Source organism: Diceros bicornis, chromosome 34 (genome assembly GCF_020826845.1).
Source record: "Diceros bicornis minor isolate mBicDic1 chromosome 34, mDicBic1.mat.cur, whole genome shotgun sequence".
NCBI lineage: Eukaryota > Metazoa > Chordata > Mammalia > Perissodactyla > Rhinocerotidae > Diceros > Diceros bicornis.
Genome location: NC_080773.1, coordinates 24,749,957 through 24,767,763, shown reverse-complemented (window position 1 = coordinate 24,767,763; position 17,807 = coordinate 24,749,957). Strand labels below are relative to the sequence as shown.

The window sequence follows — 17,807 nt, the reverse complement described above, 5'->3', positions numbered from 1 at the left end:
TGTGTCTTTTGCACATATTTTCTCTCAGTCTGTGGCTTGTCTTCTCATTCTCTTGACAGAGTCTTTTGCAGAGCAGGGTTTTAATTTTAATGAAGATTATCAATTATTTCTTTCATGGATTACATTTGGTGTTATATCTAAAAAGTCATTGCCATACCCAAGGTCATCTAGATTTTCTCCTATGTTATCTTCTAGGAATTTTATAGTTTTGCATTTTACATTTAGGTCTTTGACCTATTTTGAGTTAATTTTTGTGAAGGGTGTAAGATCTGTGTCTAGATTCTTTTTTTGCATATGAATATCCAGTTGTTCCAGCACCGCTTGTTGAAAAGACTGTCTTTGCTCCATTGTGTTGCCTTTGCTCCTTTTTCAAAGATCAGTTGACTATATTTATGCAAGTCTATTTCTGGGCTCTCTATTCTGTTTCATTGATCTATTTGTGTATTCTTTTGCCAAACCATATTTCTTGATTACTATAGCTTTATAGTGGGTATTGAAGTCAGGCTATATCAGTCCTTCGACTTTTTTCTTCTCCTTCAATATTGTGTTGGCTGTTCTAGGTCTTTTGCTTGTCCATATAAACTGTAGAATCAGTTTGTCAATATCCACAAAATAGCTTGCTGGGATTTTGATTGGGATTGCATTGAATCTATGAGTCAAGTTGGGAAGAACTGACATCTTAACAATATTGAGTTGTGCTATCCATGAACACGGAATATCTCTTCATTTATTTAGTTCTTTGATTTTATTCATCAGAGTTTTCTACATATAGATTTTGAACATATTTTGTTAGATTTATACCTAAGTATTTCATTTTTTTGAGTGCTAATGTATATGGTATTATGTTTTTAATTTAAAATTCCACTTATTCATCGTTGGTATGTAGGAAAGTGATTGACTTTTGTATATTAACCTTGTATCCTGCAACCTTGCTATGCTTGCTTATTAGTTCCAGGACATCTTTGTCAATTCTTTTGGATTTTCTACATAAACAGTCATTTCATTTGCAAATGAATACAGTTTTATTTCTTTCTTCCCAATCTGTATGCCTTTTATTTCCTTTTCTTGTCTTACTGCATTAGCTGGGACTTGCAGTACAATGTTGAAAATGTGTGGTGAGAAGGGACATTCTTGCCTTGTTCCTGCTCTTAGTGGGAAAGCTAGTTTCTCACCATTCAGCATGATGTTAGCTGTAGGTTTTTGGTAGATATTCTTTATCAAGTTGAAGAAATTTCGCTCTATTCCTAGTGTACTGATAAGCTTTTATTATGAATGGGTGTTGGATTTTGTCAAATACGTTTTCTGTATCTATTGATACAATCATATGATTTTTCTTTTTTAGTTTGTTGATGTGATGGGTTACATTAATTGATTTTTGAATGTTGAACCAGCCTTGCATAATTGGGATAAATCCCACTTGGACATAGTGGATAATTCTTTTTATATGTTGTTGATTTGGATTTGCTAATATCTTGTTGAGGATTTTTGCATCTATGTTCATGAGTGGTATTGGTTAGTAGTTTTCTTTCTCTGTACTATCTTTGTCTACTTTCATTATCACGGTAATCCTGGTCTCGTAGAATGAGTTAGGAAGTATTCTTTTTTCCTCTATTCTCTCAAAGAGATTGTAGAGAATTGGTATAATTTCTTCCTTAAATATTTGGTAGAATTCACCAGTGGACCCATCTGGGCCTGGTACTTTCTGTTCTGGAAGGTTATTAATTATTTATTAAATTTATTTGATAGAGACAGGCCCATTCAGATTATATATTTCTTCTTGTGTGTGTTTTGGAAGATTGTGTCTTTCAAGGAACTGGCCCGTTTCATCTAGGTTATCAAATTTATATGCCTTGAGTTGTTCATAGTATTCCTTTATTATCCTGTTAATGTCCATGGGATTTGTGGTGATGTCCCCTCTTTCATTTCTGATACTAGTAATTTGTGTCCTTTTCCTTTTTTTTCTTACTTAGCCTGGCTAGAGGCTTATCAATTTTATTGATCTTTTCCAAGAACCAGCTTTTGATTTTGTTGATTTTCTCTATTGATTTCCTGTCTTCAATTTCTGCTCTAATTCTTCTTTTTTTTCTGTTTACTTTGGATTTAATTTTCTATTCTTCTTCTAGTTTCCTAAGGTGGGAACTTAGATTATTGATTTAAGATCTTTCTTCTTTTTTTTTTTTTTTTTTTTTGTGAGGAGATCAGCCCTGAGCTAACATCCGCCAATCCTCCTCCTTTTTTTTTTTTTTTGCTGAGGAAGACGGCCCTGGGCTAACATCGGTGCCTATCTTCCTCCACTTTATATGGGACGCCGCCACAGCATGGCCCACCAAGCAGTGCGTCGGTGCGCGCCCGGGATCCGAACCAGCGAACCCTGGGCCGCCGCAGCGGAGCGCGCGCACCCAACCGCCTGCGCCACCGGGCCGGCCCAGATCTTTCTTCTTTTTAAATATATGCATTCAATGCTATAAATTTCCCTCTAAGCACTGCTTTTGCTGCATCCCACTAATTTTGGTAAGTTGTGTTTCATTTTCATTTAGTTCAAAATATCTTTAAATTTCTTTTGAGGCTTCTTCTTTGACCCATGTGTTATTTAGAAGTGTGTTGTTTAATCTCCACATATTTTTGGATTTTCCAGTTATCTTTCTGTTGTTGATTTCTAGTTTAATTTAGTTGTGGACTGAAAGCAAACATTGTATGACTTATAGTCTTTTAAATTTGTTAAGGTGTTTTATAGCCCAGAATGTGGTCCATCATGGTGAATGAGCTTGAGAAAAATGTGTATTCTGCTGTTATTGGATGAAGTAGTCTGTAGATGTCAATTATATCCAATTGATTGATGGTGTTTTTGAGTTCGACTATATCCTTACTGATTTTCTTCTTGCTGGTTTTCAGTCTTTGTTCTCTTCGCTTTTCAGTTTTGGAAATTTTTATTGAGATATCTTCAAGCTTAGAGATTCTTTCCTCACCTGTGTCCAGTCTACTAATAAGCCTGTCAAAGGTATTCTTCATTTCTGTGACAGTATTTTTTATCTCCATCAGTTCTATTTGATTCTTTCTTAGGATTTCCATCTCTGCTTACATTGACCGTCTGTTCTTGCATGCTATATACTTTGTCTGTTAGAGCCCTTAGCATATTAATCATAGTTGTTTTAAATTTCTGGTCTGATAATGCCAACATCTCTGCCATATCTGGTTCTGATGCTCACTCTGTCTCTTCAAATTGTGTTTTTTCCCTTTTGGTATGCCTTTTAACTTATTCTTGATAGCCAGATATGAGTTACCGGGTAAAAGGAACTGCTGTGAACAGGCCTTTAGTAATGTGGTGAGGTGTAGAAGTGTTCTATAGTCCTGTGAGTAGGTCTCAGTCTTTTAGTGATCCTATGCCTCTGCACTGTGAACTTCACTTGTGTTTCTTGGGGTCTTTTTTTCTCCCTTCTTAGGTGGGACAGGATGGCTAGAGTGAGCTGGAGTTGGATATTTCCTTTCCTCTAGGTCAGTTTGACTCTGATATTATCCCAGCAGATTAGGCCCTGGTCTATAGTTTCTCCTGAGGGCAAGCCTTGTTAAGAACAGAATTCTCTGGAGCACTTCAAAATGATTCCCTTTCCCTCCCCTTGCTGGAAGCACAGGGGTTTTTTTCTCTGATATTCTGTGAGAACTTGGTTAGGTTCCTGGAAGTTAAACTCACAAAAATGTGCTCCTTTCGCCCCATGACTGGGTCCCCCTGGAGTTTCTAATTCTCAGAGTTGTCCATGCTGAGCCTCCAGCAATTTGTCAGTTACGGTTCAGGATTTTCCTACCCTGGCACTGGTTCCTGTGGTGGTTTCCGCTGGTGAGTCTCTATTCTGGTCATCAGCGAACCTTTGTATTTGCCTGTCTGTCTCTCCAATCTTGGGGGCAGTGGTCTGCCCTATGTCCTCACCTTCCTTAGGGATCCAAGAATAGTTGTTGATTTTTCCGTCTGTTGAGCTTTTTGCTTGTTAGGGTGGAGTGGTGACTTCCAAGCTCCTCACCTGTGAACTGGAAACTGGAAGTCCAGCCCAGATGTTTTTCGAGTTCCAGTATTAACTTCTTATTTTGACATGATTTCAGACTTGCAGTTGTTATTTCGGACCTACAATTCTTCCATCTTTCCTTGTCTTCGTGACTTTTACATTTTTAATACAGGCCAGTTATTTTATAGGAAGTCCCTCAATTTCGATTTGTCTGATGTTTCCTCATAATTAGATTCTGGCTCTACATTTTTGGCAGGAATAGCTGAAGTGATGGCATGTTCTTCTCAGTGCATCACATCAGAAGGCAGATGGTATCAATTAACTTCCATTTCTTGCTTAAGGTAGTGTCTAACACTGTAAAGGTACTATTTTTCTGTTTTTTTGAGAAGGCTATCTTGTAGGGAGATGCATTAATACCAGGCAATTATTTGTCCCCATCAAACTTTCACTACCTTGTATTAGCAACCATTGATGATGCTTGCTTGAATCACTTATTACTCTCATGGTTTCCAAAGGATGATCTTCTAATTTCATCATTCTTTGTACATCTATTAGTTTGCATTTTACTGTGAGGAAGAGGTTTTTCTTTTCCTTATTTATATCACTATGAATTCATGGATTCTTATTTTATTCTATGGGTTCTCATCTGTTACTATTTTATTTATTTTGATGCTCTAATTGTCTCATATTTGGCTGCTGGGAGCGCCTTCAATCTGACTTCTGTGTCCAGTGTCATCTTTTTATTTTTAGTATTTGCTTATCAATACGTATTTTTCTTGATTATTAAAGTAACACGTGTTTTTTTAGACAATTTACTAGACTAATTTGAAATCAGAGAGAAAGATATAAAGATATCTTTACCTATATAAAGATATAGGTAAAAATACCTATAATCCTGTTGTCTTCTATATATTGATGTATTTTCTTTCAGCCTTTTCTTCCATTGCGTTTTTAAATGTAGTAGAGAGAGAACTAAAGGTAGAGATTTGTGTCTGAGTTTTGTCTTTTTAGCCTATCACCGAATTATAAGCATTCCCTGAGCTACTAAGAACTCTTTGGAGGGCCGGCCCTGTGGCTTAGCGGTTAAGTGCGGGAGCTCCGCTACTGGCGGCCCAGGTTCGGATCCCCGGCGCACACCGACGCACCGCTACTCCAGCCATGCTGAGGCCGCGTCCCACATACAGCAACTAGAAGGATGTGCAGCTATGACATACAACTATCTACTGGGGCTTTGGGGGGAAAAAAAAAAGGAGGAGGATTGGCAATAGATGTTAGCTCAGAGCCGGTCTTCCTCAGCAAAAAAGAGGAGGATTAGCACGGATGTTAGCTCAGGGCTGATCTCCTTCAAAAAAAAAAAAAAAAAAAAAGAACTCTTTGGAAACAGTGTGTCTCACAACTGATTATCCCTGTGACCCAGATGTGCCAGTGCTGCCTTGATGCCCACCCACTGCCTCTGCTTTTGGATGGCATGCTTCTTCCTCCTCTGAAAGAAAACTCCAGTTGCCTTTCTCTTCCCCTCTTCCACATCCTGGTTTTTTTTTTGTTTTTTTTTTTTTAGCACGCTCCTTGCCCTTTGCCTTGTAGAGCATTTGAAGAGCCAACAAAAGGCGAGAATGGCGAAAGCACAGAGAGCAGAGAGGAAAGTGGCCCCGGACATGAGGTAGAGCACCGTCCTCTTGCTGGGAATAGAGCAGCAGTGGGGGAGGGGGAAATAGGCAATAACTAGATTAACAATCAATAGATAACCACATCAGGAGGTGAGAAAAGCTATGGAGAAAAATAAAAGTGGCTAGGATAGAGAGAGTGGTGGGTAGGTAGCTGCTATTTTAGACAGATGGGCAGGGAAGGCATCTTAGGTGAGGTGATATTTGAGCAGAGACCTGGGTGTTTTACAGATGAGAAAGGTCAGAGAGGTAAAGCAACTTTCCTAAGGTTACAAGGCAGATTTAGTATTAAATTAGTTTCTTTGATTCAAAAGCCCACTATAAATGTACCTCCCTCTGTAGGCAGTATACCTCAATATTTTCAGAAACTCTTTGAGTGGAATTCCTGAACTCTAAGCTTGGCTATCTCTACCCTAATCCCTTTCACCAAAACGCTTCTAAGAAGTAAAACTTATGTAAGGGATGTTTTTGTGCTTTGAATTTGGTGGTGGTAGGGACAGAAATGAAAAGTTTGCTTTAAGGAGGTGTTGAGGACTGTTTTGGAACTCAGTTATTCCTTGACTCTGAAATCTAGTTTTTGGTGTCCTTAAGGCCTACTCAAGAAGATGAACCCTCCCTGGAAAACGCTGAAGCTGCTCCAGAGAGTCCGCCTGGAATGAAGACAGAGGCCCAGGCTTCAGAATCTTACCCAACAAAAGCCTCATCTACTGAGTTAAAGCTTTCTGAGAGTGCCCCAGGAAGCCAAACTTGGGAAGACAAGGGCATAGCAACCTGGTCTCTGACGGCCTGGGTTTCGGAGGCCCAGGCTTCAGAGACCCAGGCTGCGAAGGCTCAGGCCTGGGAGATTCACGCTTCTGAGGCTCAGAGCAGGGCCAGCCAACCCAGGCAAACCTCTGTATTGCCAGTGGCAGCTGCCCCAGCCCTGAAACGGAAACTCTTACCTGAGAATGTGCAAGTGTCAGAGAAGGAAACGAGTAAGGCCCTCTTCACCCGTCCACTCTGGTCCAACAAAGTTGAGTATATGCTGGCCCAGGTGGGCTACTCCATGAGGGCAGGCAGTCTCTGGCGTTTTAGCTTCCTGTGGCTTCGCAACGGAGGTTGTAAGTCTGGGGACCAGGAATCGTGGATCTACAAGGGGCTAGCAGGACAGAGGCCTGTCCAGGCTTCAAACTTGAAGGTCTCTGGGATGTGTAGAAGCTGGAGATTTGGTATTCTGAGCAGGATAGGAACCAGGTGCCTGAACACCTAGGGTCATGAGAGGGGTAGAGGTGCGGGCATGGGGGTGGAAACTAGGTATATGGGTCTTCCAGGAATTGGGGGCCAAGGGACTGGACACCTGGGACTATGAGGGATGTTCAGCAGTTGAGTCCTGATGCCTGTGGCCCTGAGGGAGGTCACTGGTGGGGAATATATTTTCCTGGACCCCCGAAGAAGTCCAGGCACTGAAAAGCCAGAGAGTTCTCAGAGCCCCTCCTTGAATTGCTTGCACAGGCAGTTTTCTCATCATCTACACTGTCATGATGTTCTTGATCGGGATTCCTCTCCTCTTCCTGGAGATGGCAGCTGGTCAGAGGATGCGTCAGGGCAGCATTGGTGTGTGGAAGCTCATTGGCCCCTGGATTGGTGGCGTGGGGTATACCAGCTTCATGGTGAGGAGCCCTGGGTTGCCCAGGCCTACCCTTTACACCCCACCCCATCCTAACCCTTGTCCTGGAGTGAGTCCTGTGACTTCATTTCCATGGGTCAAGTCCCTTCAGCTCCCCAATCCTCTGTCAAATCCCCTCCGTTCTAGTCCCCACTTTTCCTCCCCAGCCACCTCCTCCCTGATCCCCAGGTGTGCTTCATCACCGGCTCGTACTTGAATGTGGTCAATGCCTGGACCCTCTTCTATTTGGGCCAATCCTTCCAGTTTCCCCTTCCATGGGAGAAATGTCCCTTACTGAAGAACTCCAGTGACTTTGGTGAGGAGGAAGTAAAAGAGGAGGAGAAGGGGAAAACAGAGGTGGAAGGGAATTTGTAAGAGGAGAAAGGAGCAGGGTGGGGGGGTGGATAAAGAAAAGGAAGGCAGTAGAAGGAAGAAGAAATGGGAGGGGAAGGAGTAGAGGGAGGTGGGGGAAGGCCTAAAGAAGAGGGGAGGGGTCACTCTGTCTAGCAGGAGTGCCCAAAGCCAGGTCCCCCCAGATCCTGAATGTGCACGGACGACACCCTCCACGTACTTCTGGTACCGGCTGACCTTGAAGGCCTCAGACAGAATTGAGGATGGTGGGCCACCAGTCTTCAGCCTGAGCCTGCCCTTGTTGGTGGCCTGGTGTCTTATTGGTGCTTGCATGATCAATGGGCTCAAGTCCACTGGGAAGGTGAGCCACCATTTTTGGATTTCTTGATGTTCTCAGATGCTTTAGTCCTCGCCTAACATTGTTACTCATTAATCTTGTAATTTCTCACTCCATCTGGCCTTTTACTCCTGCTAGCCCCTGACCCCTGCTGAAAGCTGTCGTCTAACTCCTCCTCATTTCTGACTCAGAACCTTTGATCCCTGCTGACTATTGTTTGACTCCCACTGGTCCATGGTTGCTGATGTGTCCCACTCTCAATTCAGGTAATGTATGTCTTGGTACCAGTCCCCTATCTCATCGTCCTCTGTTTCCTTATCCGGAGTCTACTGCTGGAAGGGGCAGTATTTGGCCTTCAATATTTGGCATTTGCCAAGGTAAGGAAGGTAAGGTGTATCTTCCTCACTCCCCTATCAGGCCTTAGAGGACACCTATTGCCTATTCTTAGGGCGTCCTTTCCCCAATATCTCCCTCCGTGTCCCTCTCCCCCACTGTTAAGGTTCTCCTCTCCTTCTTTGACATTCCCCCTTATACTTGTCTTTTCCCTTTTAGATATCGGCTATGTACAACATGAATGTGTGGTGCCAAGCAGGGATCCTAGTCTTGTTTGCCTTGGGCCTAGGCTTTGGCCCCATTGTCTCCTTATCCTCGCACATGCACCCATCCAACAACTGTCTCAGTGATGCCTTTGTTGTGGCTCTGATCAACCTGGTCACCATGCTGCTTTTCACAATTTTTGTCTTCTCTGTACTGGGCTTCTGGGCGACAGTCATCACGCACCGCTGCAGTGAGAAGTAAGGCCAGCCCCTTAGTCGAGGGTCCCAGCCCCAGGGAACTACAAACCCAGAGATCCTAACCTTAGAGGTGCTACAAAGGTCCACATTCACACATCTCAACCTTAGATGCCCTTGCAAGCCTGTTTTCTCTTAGAGTGAAAAACAGAGACAATAGAATCGCTGTCATATATTATCCTTCTCAGAGCCCTTTTCTAGCCCTGGAAATCTTCAGACTCAGAGGTTGACAACTGTACACCTCGGACTACCACCACAGAGATATGCTAAAAGTGGCAAACATCAAGGTTATGCTAGTCCCAGACAGCATCTAAGACCACACCCATCTGGAGAACCTTCTTCCTGAATGTCCTCATTCTTAATTGTCAACTTCTAAATTTAGGGATTTCTGTCAATCTATCATACTTAAATCCCAAAAGGACTCTCAGAACCAGAGCCTTTACTGTCTGCTCACCCCTGTTTTTTATTCTTTAGGCATTAATTTAAAAAACATCCATCAGACATTTAGAAAGTACTCTTTGTGTACCACAGGGACGTGGACAGGTGAATCAGAGCACAGTCCTTGCCTTCATTGAATTTTCAGTTTTGGAGGGAGAAAGGGGGAAGGGAATTAGATACTTAATCAGATAGTCATAAACTCATGATATCCGGTAGCAGGAGTGATGGGGAAGACAGAAGACAGAGCCATTATTTCTGCCTGGGCTAGTCAGAGAAGGACTCCCAGAGGATGCAAACCTAAGCTGAATTTGTCCCCTGCAATCCTAACCCATGAAAATAACCGCCATTTTCTTCTAGAAGATACCTGGGCATGTGCACACACGCAAGAGTTTTCTAGGGTATGTACTTAGGAATGGAACTGCTGGGTGGGGTAGACACACCTTCAGTTTTGCCATATATTGCCTGATTTTCAAAGTGGTTTATGATGTGTGAGAATTCCATGTATTCTACTTTCTGCACAACACTTGATTAAACTTGGTCAAACTTTAAAATTGTTGCCAATCTGCTAGGAGTGTAATGGTAATTTTTAATGTTTTTAAAAAACATTTTATTATGAGATATTACATACATATAGAAACACACATAAAACAAAACGTGCAGTGTAAAGAACTATAAAATAAACACCATCAATGTTAAGAACTGGAATGACCCTGGAACCTCTCTATGTATCTCTAATTAGAACCTCTTTCTTCACTCCTAGAGGTAAGCACTGTCCTGCCTTTTATGATAATTGGTTTTTTGTTTTTCTTTATATTTTATTATCTATGTATGCCTATCTAAACAATATAGTTTGATTTGTACACTTATATAAAGCAATATAGTTTAGTATGTCCATTTGTGTAATTTGTTGATTTATATATATTCTCTTTGTATTATTTTACTTCTTTCATTCAACGTATGATTGTAAGATTCATCCATATTGTTGTGTGTGGCTCTAGTCTGTGCTTTTTAATGCTGTATAATGTTCTGGTGTATGAATACACAGTCATGCGTCGCATAATGATGTTCCGATCAATGATGGACCACATATATGATGGTGGTCCCATAAGATTAGTACCATATAGCCTAGATGTGTAGTAGGCAATACCGTCTAGGTTTGTGTAAGTACACTCTGTGATGTTCACACAACTATGAAATTGCCTAATGATGCATTTCTCAGAATGTATTCGTGTTGTTAAGTGAAGAATGACTGTACCGCAATTTCTTTATCCATTCTACTATTGATGGACCTTTGGAGTCTTTCCAGTTTGGGGCTCTCAGAACAATGCTGCTCTAAATATTCTTATACGTGTTCCTAATGTACTGTGTGTGTGCACATTTTTCTAGGGTATATACCTATGAGTGAGATTGTTGGGGCATAGTTATCTATTACACATTGGGGTGTAACAAATCACCCCAAAAGTCAATGACTGAAAACAACGATTTACTATTTCTCGTGATTCTGTGGCTTGGCTGGAAAGTTCTTCTGTTGGGCTTGCATGGGTTAACTCACACGTCTGCCTTCCGTTGGGCGCAGCTGGGAGTGCACTGCTCTGCTGTATGTGGTGCTGGCTGGGCTCGCTCCAGAGCTCGCAGTCAGCTTTCCGGCCAGCAAGGCCCATTCTCTTCCAGAAGGCCTCTCCATGTAGCTGGCTTGGGCTTCCTCATATGGCAGCTCACAGAGAACAAAGGCGGAATCAGCAAAGTGTCTTGAAGCCTAGGCATGGGAGTGTTCCCATTGTCATTGCCGCTACATTTCTTTGGTCAAAGGAAGTCACAAAGCTACCTTAGACTCAAGAGATGGAAAAGTAGACTTTACCTCTTGATGAGAGGAGCTGCAAAGTACCGTGACCATATGTCTTCAATCTACCATGTATATCTTCAGTTTCACTAGATAATGCCAAATTACCTTCCACAGTGTTGGTAGGATTGTAGTGATTTCTCTGTCTCTGTCTCTGTCTGTCTCTCTCTGTGTCACACACACCCATTTGCTTAATCCTGAGTTAGAATACACTGCATAATCGTTACAAGATTGCTAGCCCATGCCACTGCAAAAAGAAACATACTAATTCCAGGGTTCGTTATTTTTTGAAGACTTTTTGTCTTTGTCCTGGATTTTACCGTCAAAATGCTGTATTCAAAAGTTACTTGGATTTGGGCCAGCCCTGTGGCTTAGTGGTTAAGTGCGCGAGCTCTGCTGCTGGCAGCCCGGGTTCGGATCCCAGGCACGCACCGACACACTGCTTCTCTGGCCATGCTGAGGCCTCGTCCCACATACAGCAATTAGAAGGATGTGCAATTATGACATACAACTATTTACTGGGGCTTTGGGGGAAAAATAAATAAATAAAATTATTTTAAAAAATTACTTGGATTAGTTTTTTTTCCATTCAGTATGGTTATGATGTTGACTTGAAATACGGTTAGGTTCATTTGTTTCTGTTTGTACGACATTTTAGTGTCACTCCAAACTTAATTTTATTTTTTGTTAAACATTAATATGGTTTCAAAAGACAAAATTACACAAAAAGATGCTCAGAGAAACATCACTCGCCCACCATCACTTCAACCCAATTCCCACCCATCCCCTATAGATAATTTCACGATTTTTTGGTTTATCTTTCCTGTGTTTGTTTGTAAAAATAAGCAGAAAGATGTATATTTTCTTACACAAAGGATAGCATACTATTGATTTTATACTCTTGTTTTTTACTTTTCTCATTTAACAAGCTATCCTGGGAATCTCTTCCGCATTCATTCTTTTCTTAGGTGATCTGCCTTAGGGCCTAGAGGTAGTGCCTGCTCTCCTCTGTATCGGCTCTTCCTCTATTCTGTAGAGTTCTCATTACCCCTTAGTAGAGAAGCCCCTGTTATAGTTAATAATAGGACACTATCAAAATTAAAGCCATTTTCTCTTTTAAATATACCATTAAGATAATGAAAATGCATGCCACAAAATTGGAGAAATTTATATATAGGACCCCTTACTCTCCCCCTTTTTATATTGTAGTTGTCGTATGTACTATATTTACATACATTGAAAACCCCATCAAACAATGTTATAATTTTTGCTTTAAACTGATATACATTTGCTTTTAACTGACATATATATTCTAAAACTTAGAAGGAGAAAAATATGCTCTGATATTTCCCTAGATAGTTAACTGTTTTTGTTGCTCTTCATTTCCGAAGTTTGAATTTTCCCTTCGGTATTATTTCCATTCCATCTGAAAACTTCCTTTAGCATTTCTTTTATGTTGCAGGTATGTTGGCAATGAATTTTCTGAGTTTTTAAAATCTGAGAATGCCTTTATTTTACCTTCATTCTTTTTTTTGTGTGTGAGGAAGATCAGCCCTGAGCTAACATCTGTTGCCAATCCTCCTCTTTTTGCTGAGGAAGACTGGCCATGGGCTAACATCTGTGCCCATCTTCCTCCACTTTATATGGGACGCCGCCACAGCATGGCCTGACAAGCGGTGCGTCAGTGCGCGCCCGGGATCCGAACCAGCGAACCCCGGGCCGCTGCAGTGGAGCGCGTGCACTTAACCGCCTGCACCACCGGGCCAGCCCCTATTTTATCTTCATTCTTGAAGGATATTTTCACTGGATATAGAGTTATTGACAGTCCTTTTCTTTCAGCACCTTAAAAATGTACCATTTCCTTCTGGCCTCCATTTCTGATGAGAAATTTGCAGTCATTCACATTGTTGTTCCCCTATATGTAATGTGTCGTTTTTCTCTGGCTGCTTTCAAAGTTTTTTTAAAATTTTATGTTTAGTTTTCAATTGTTGGATTTTGGTGTGTCTGGGCCTGGGCTTTTTGGGTGTATCCTGTTTGAGGTTTGCTGAGCTTCTTGAATCTAAAGCTTTACGACTTTGCCCAAATGTGGGAAATTTTCAGCCATTATTTCTGCAAGTATTTTTTCTGCACTGCACTCTTTCATCTCTCATTCTGGACTCTGATGACACGGATAATAGGCCCTTTGTTATTGTCCCATAGGTTTCTGAGGCTCTGTACACTTTTTCTCACTCTTTTTTCTGTCTCTTGTTCCTATTGGATGCTTCCTATTTTATCAAGATGAATCTTGAAGATTTATCTTCAGGGTCACTGACTCTTTCCTCTGTCATCTTCATTCTGCTATTTAGCAGATCAAGTGAATTTTTTATTTGTGGTTATAGCTTTTAGTTATAAAATTTTCCCCTTAGTATTTTTCTTATATCTTTTGTCTGCTGATATTCTGTCTTGCTGTTTGTTTCAAGAGTGGCTGCTCTGACTTCTCAGAATATGATTGTAATAGCTGCTTTAAAGTCTGTTAATTAAAAGTTCTGTGTCATTTTGAGGTTGGTGTATATTGATTATCTTTTTCCTTATGGCATGTTGAGATTTTCCTGGATCTTCATACGTCAGGTAATTTTGTATTGTATTCTGGTTATTTTAAATATATTTGAGGGGGCCAGCCCCGTGGCGTAGCGGTTAAGTGCGTGCGCTCCACTGCTGGCAACCTGGGTTCGGATCCCAGGCATGCACCAATGCACCACTTGTCAGGCCATGCTGAGGAGGCGTCCCATATAAAGTGGAGGAAGATGGGCACGGGTGTTAGCCCAGGGCTGATCTTCCTCCACAAATAAATGAATGAATAAATAAATAAATAAATAAATAAGTAAATATATTTGAGACTGCATTTATTTAAGTTCTTTGGAAAATGTTGATTTTTTTTTTTTTTTTTAGTTTTAGGAGGCAACTGACCCAGTTAGATTTAAGCTGGAAGTTTCAGCCCATCTTCTGTGGGCTGTGGTTCCAACATTTAGTTTTCAAAGTCTTTGCACTGCTCTTTGGATCTGTCCTGGCTGTGTGCCACCAGTACTTTGGGAGCTGGGCAGTGGTATACCCTGTTTTCCAGTTCTCAAAGTCTTTGGAATACTGTTTAGGGTCAAATACAATCATGTGTTGCCCAGCATTTCATATAACGCTGTATGGGATCACTTTCTTGAGCCCCCTCTTACCTGAAATCTCCCTGACACTTCCCAGCTCTGAGAAGTCACACTACCTGGTTTTCTGCCTAGACAACTAGAGCTTTAGTTTCTCCGCTCTGCTACCCATTTCATCAACTGCATCTGTGTCCAGGGCTAAGGATTGAGAGGATAGAAATCTTTAAAAAGCAGAATTCTCCTCCTTTATCCATGTTCTTAGGACCACAGTTTCTTTGGTCAGAGGAGGGTTTCCATCTCAGAGTTATAGGTGCTTGTCCAGCCACCACTGCCATAGCCACCTTTGTTGCTGCAGGACTGTCTGATGTGTGTGATAAAACAGAAAAAGAGCAATAAACATCAGGGGATTTCCCCCACTCTCTCTGAGACTTTGAGGCCTCTTTCCTATTCCTTTGGCCAGCAATAGAGGGCTTCCCTTGGAACTCTTTCTGTCCATACCTGATATGTAGTTCTGGGTTTCAGGCTGCTTTTGAGTCCAGACTGGGAGATACAGAAGGGAAAAATTACTGGAAACTCATGGCTACTTTGGTGGTACTTTAGGTTCTATTTTCCTTCCCCACGCTGCTCACTACTGTTTACTTTTTTCAGAGTCTTTCCATGTATTCTGTGTAGAGTTTTTAGTTGCATTCAGTAGAGGCAGAGTGAGTGTGCTCTGAGCTCTGTAGTTTCTGATGAGAAGGTATTTTAAAAAAATATTCATTCTGCTTGGGGTTTGCGGAGCTTCTTAAATCTGTAAATTTATATATTTTTCACCAGATTTGAGAAGTTTTCTGCCATTCTTCCTTTAAATATTTTTTCTGCCTCATTTTCTCTTCTTCTTCTGGAACCCTAATTGTGTATACATATGTACGTTAGACTTTTTTTTTATTGTCCCACAAGCCCCTGACGCTCTGTTTATCATATTTTTAGATATGTTTTTTCTCTGTTCTTCAGAGCATATGGTATCTATTGATCTGTCTTTAAGTTACCAACTCACTTCTGATTCAGTCCACCTACTGAATTTTTAAATTTCAGATACTGTATTTTTTTGTTCTGAAACATCCATTATGGTTCTCTTTTATAATTTTTTTCTTTGCTGTGATCTTTATCTTTTCTTTCCTTACAAGTATATTTTCTTTTAAGTCCTTGAGCATCAGTCCAACAGCATTAAAATTCTTGTCTGCTCATTTCAACATCATCTTCTCTTGGTATAAATCACATTTTCCTGTTACTTTGTGTGCCAATATATTTTTTTATTATATCCTGGACATTGTAGATATGGTGTAGAGACTCTGGATTTTGTTATGTTCCTCAAAAGTGTATTGATTTCATTGTTATTGTTGTTGTTTTACTAGGAAGGCGGTTGACTTGACTGAACTCAAAATGGAAGCTTTCTTTCCTGTGGTATATGCCAACTGAAATTGTATTTCAACATTTTTAACTCTAGTTGCGCTGCTTGGAGCTGTTCAGAGGTCAGCCAGAGATTAGGACAGAGTTTATATACAGAATTTGGGGCTCCTCTTTCTGGCTCTCTTCTTTCCACTGTCTGCCAACTTCCATTGTGGCTCTTAAGAATTCAGCTGTCAGTTTGAAGGTAATCTGTGTTTTTCCCAGGCACCTTTTAAGGTTGCTTCTCTTTATTTGGCTTTCTACAATTTCATTGTAATATATCCAAAGAGGAATTCTTTTTGTTTTGCTTGGGATTCTTTCAGCTTCCTGCATCTGTGGATTACTGTTCTTCATTACTTCTGAAAATTCTTAACCATTATTTGTTCACGTATAGGAGCACATATATTTGTTCACATAGAATGAGGCTCTGCCTCATTATCCACCTCATCTCATTTGTTAGACCTTTCCACTATGCCATCCAGGTCTCTTAAACTCTCGTATTTTCCATCTGTATTTTCTTCACTCTGGCCACAGTCAATCACTATAGATTTTATTTGTCTTTTCTACAGCAAATGGAATCATACTGCATGCAATCTTATATCTGACTCCTTTCACTTAGCATAATGTTTTTGGTGTTTATCCGTATTGGTGGTTTGTTCCTTTTTATTGCTGAATAGTCTTTCATTATACAGATATACCACAATTTTGTTTATCCATTTTCCTGTTCCTGGGTATTTGAGTTGTTTCCAATTTGAGGCTATTATGGATAGAGCTGCTATGAGCATTCATGTACAAGCCTTTGGGTAGACATATGTTTTCAATTCTTTTAGGTGAATACCTAGGAGAAGGATCACTGGTGATATGGTTACTGTATGTTTAACTTCATATAAAACTGTTAAATTGTTTCAAAAGTTATTTTTACCAATTTTACATTCTTATTAGCAAGGTGTGAGAGTTCAGTTGCTTTACATTCTTGCTGTTGCTTGATAACATCAGTCTTAAATTTTATCCATTCTGGTAGATGTGTAGTGGTATGTCATTGTGACTTCAATTTGCATTTCCCTCGTGACTAATGATGTTGGCCATTTTTTAAAGTGCTGTTGGATTTTTACATTTCTTCTCTTGTGAAGTGTCTTTTCAAATCTACTGCCTATTTTCAAAATTTTGTGTGTATGTGTATAATTATTGAGCTATAAGAATTCCTTATATATTCTAAATGCAAGTTCTTTGTCAGACATACATATTGTGAATATTATATCTCAGTGTGTGGCTTGCCTTTTATTTTCTTAATGATGCCTTTCAGTGATCAGACATTTATAATTTTGATGGTGCCCAATTTACCAAAAATTTTTTCATGGTTTGAAATTTCCGTGCCCTAAGACGTTTTTGTTTACCTCAATGTTACAAAGATTGTCTCCTGCTTTTTTTCTAGAAGTTTTTTTTTTTTTAAGAAACAGCTTTGTTAAGATGTAATTGACATACCATAAAGTTTACCCTCTTAAAGTACAGTTCTGTGGTTGTTATTATTTTTACAAGGTTGTGCAACCATCACCACTATCTTATTCCAGAACATTTTCATTACCCCAAAAAGAAACCCCATTAGCTGTCACTCTCTATTCTTCTCCTCCAAGCCCCTGGAAACCAGGAATCTACTTCCTGTCTGCACAGATTTGCCTATTCTGGACGTTTAGTACAAACGGAATAAAACAATATGATGTGGCCTTTTGTGTCTGGCTTCTTTCACCACAGAACCTTTTTTGTGGGTCTGTTTTTTTTGTAGTGGTCATAGCAGCATCATTTTTTTTTATTGTGGTAAAAAAACATAAAATTTACCATTTTAAACATTTTTAAATGTACAGTTCAATACTGTTAAGTATATTCACATTGTTCTGAAACAGATCTCCAGAACATTTTCATCTTGCAAAACTGAGAATCTATACCATTTAAACAACAACTTCGCTTTTCCCCCTCCCCTCACCCCCTGGTGACTGTCTACTTTCTGTTTCTGTTAATTTGACCACTTTAGATGCCTCATATAAATGGAATCATACAGTATGTGTCTTTTTCTGTGTTCTTCTAGAAGTTTTACAGTTTTAGCATTTTTCTGTTTAGGTATCTTATCTATTTCAAGTAAATTTTTGTATAAGGTGTGAAGTAAGAGTCAAGGTTAATTTTTCTTCGGCTTAGATA

At 40.2% G+C, this 17,807-nt stretch overlaps 1 protein-coding gene across 1 annotated transcript in view; it reads left to right on the top strand.

The window, feature by feature from the left end:
* Positions 1-17,807, top strand: part of LOC131397152 (orphan sodium- and chloride-dependent neurotransmitter transporter NTT5-like) — a 56,825-nt gene that overhangs the window by 31,070 nt on the left and 7,948 nt on the right. The window contains 7 exon segments of the mRNA XM_058529853.1: positions 5,554-5,655; positions 6,251-6,759; positions 7,151-7,308; positions 7,494-7,620; positions 7,841-8,016; positions 8,259-8,369; positions 8,545-8,786. Coding sequence (XP_058385836.1) covers positions 5,554-5,655; positions 6,251-6,759; positions 7,151-7,308; positions 7,494-7,620; positions 7,841-8,016; positions 8,259-8,369; positions 8,545-8,786 — 1,425 coding nt within the window.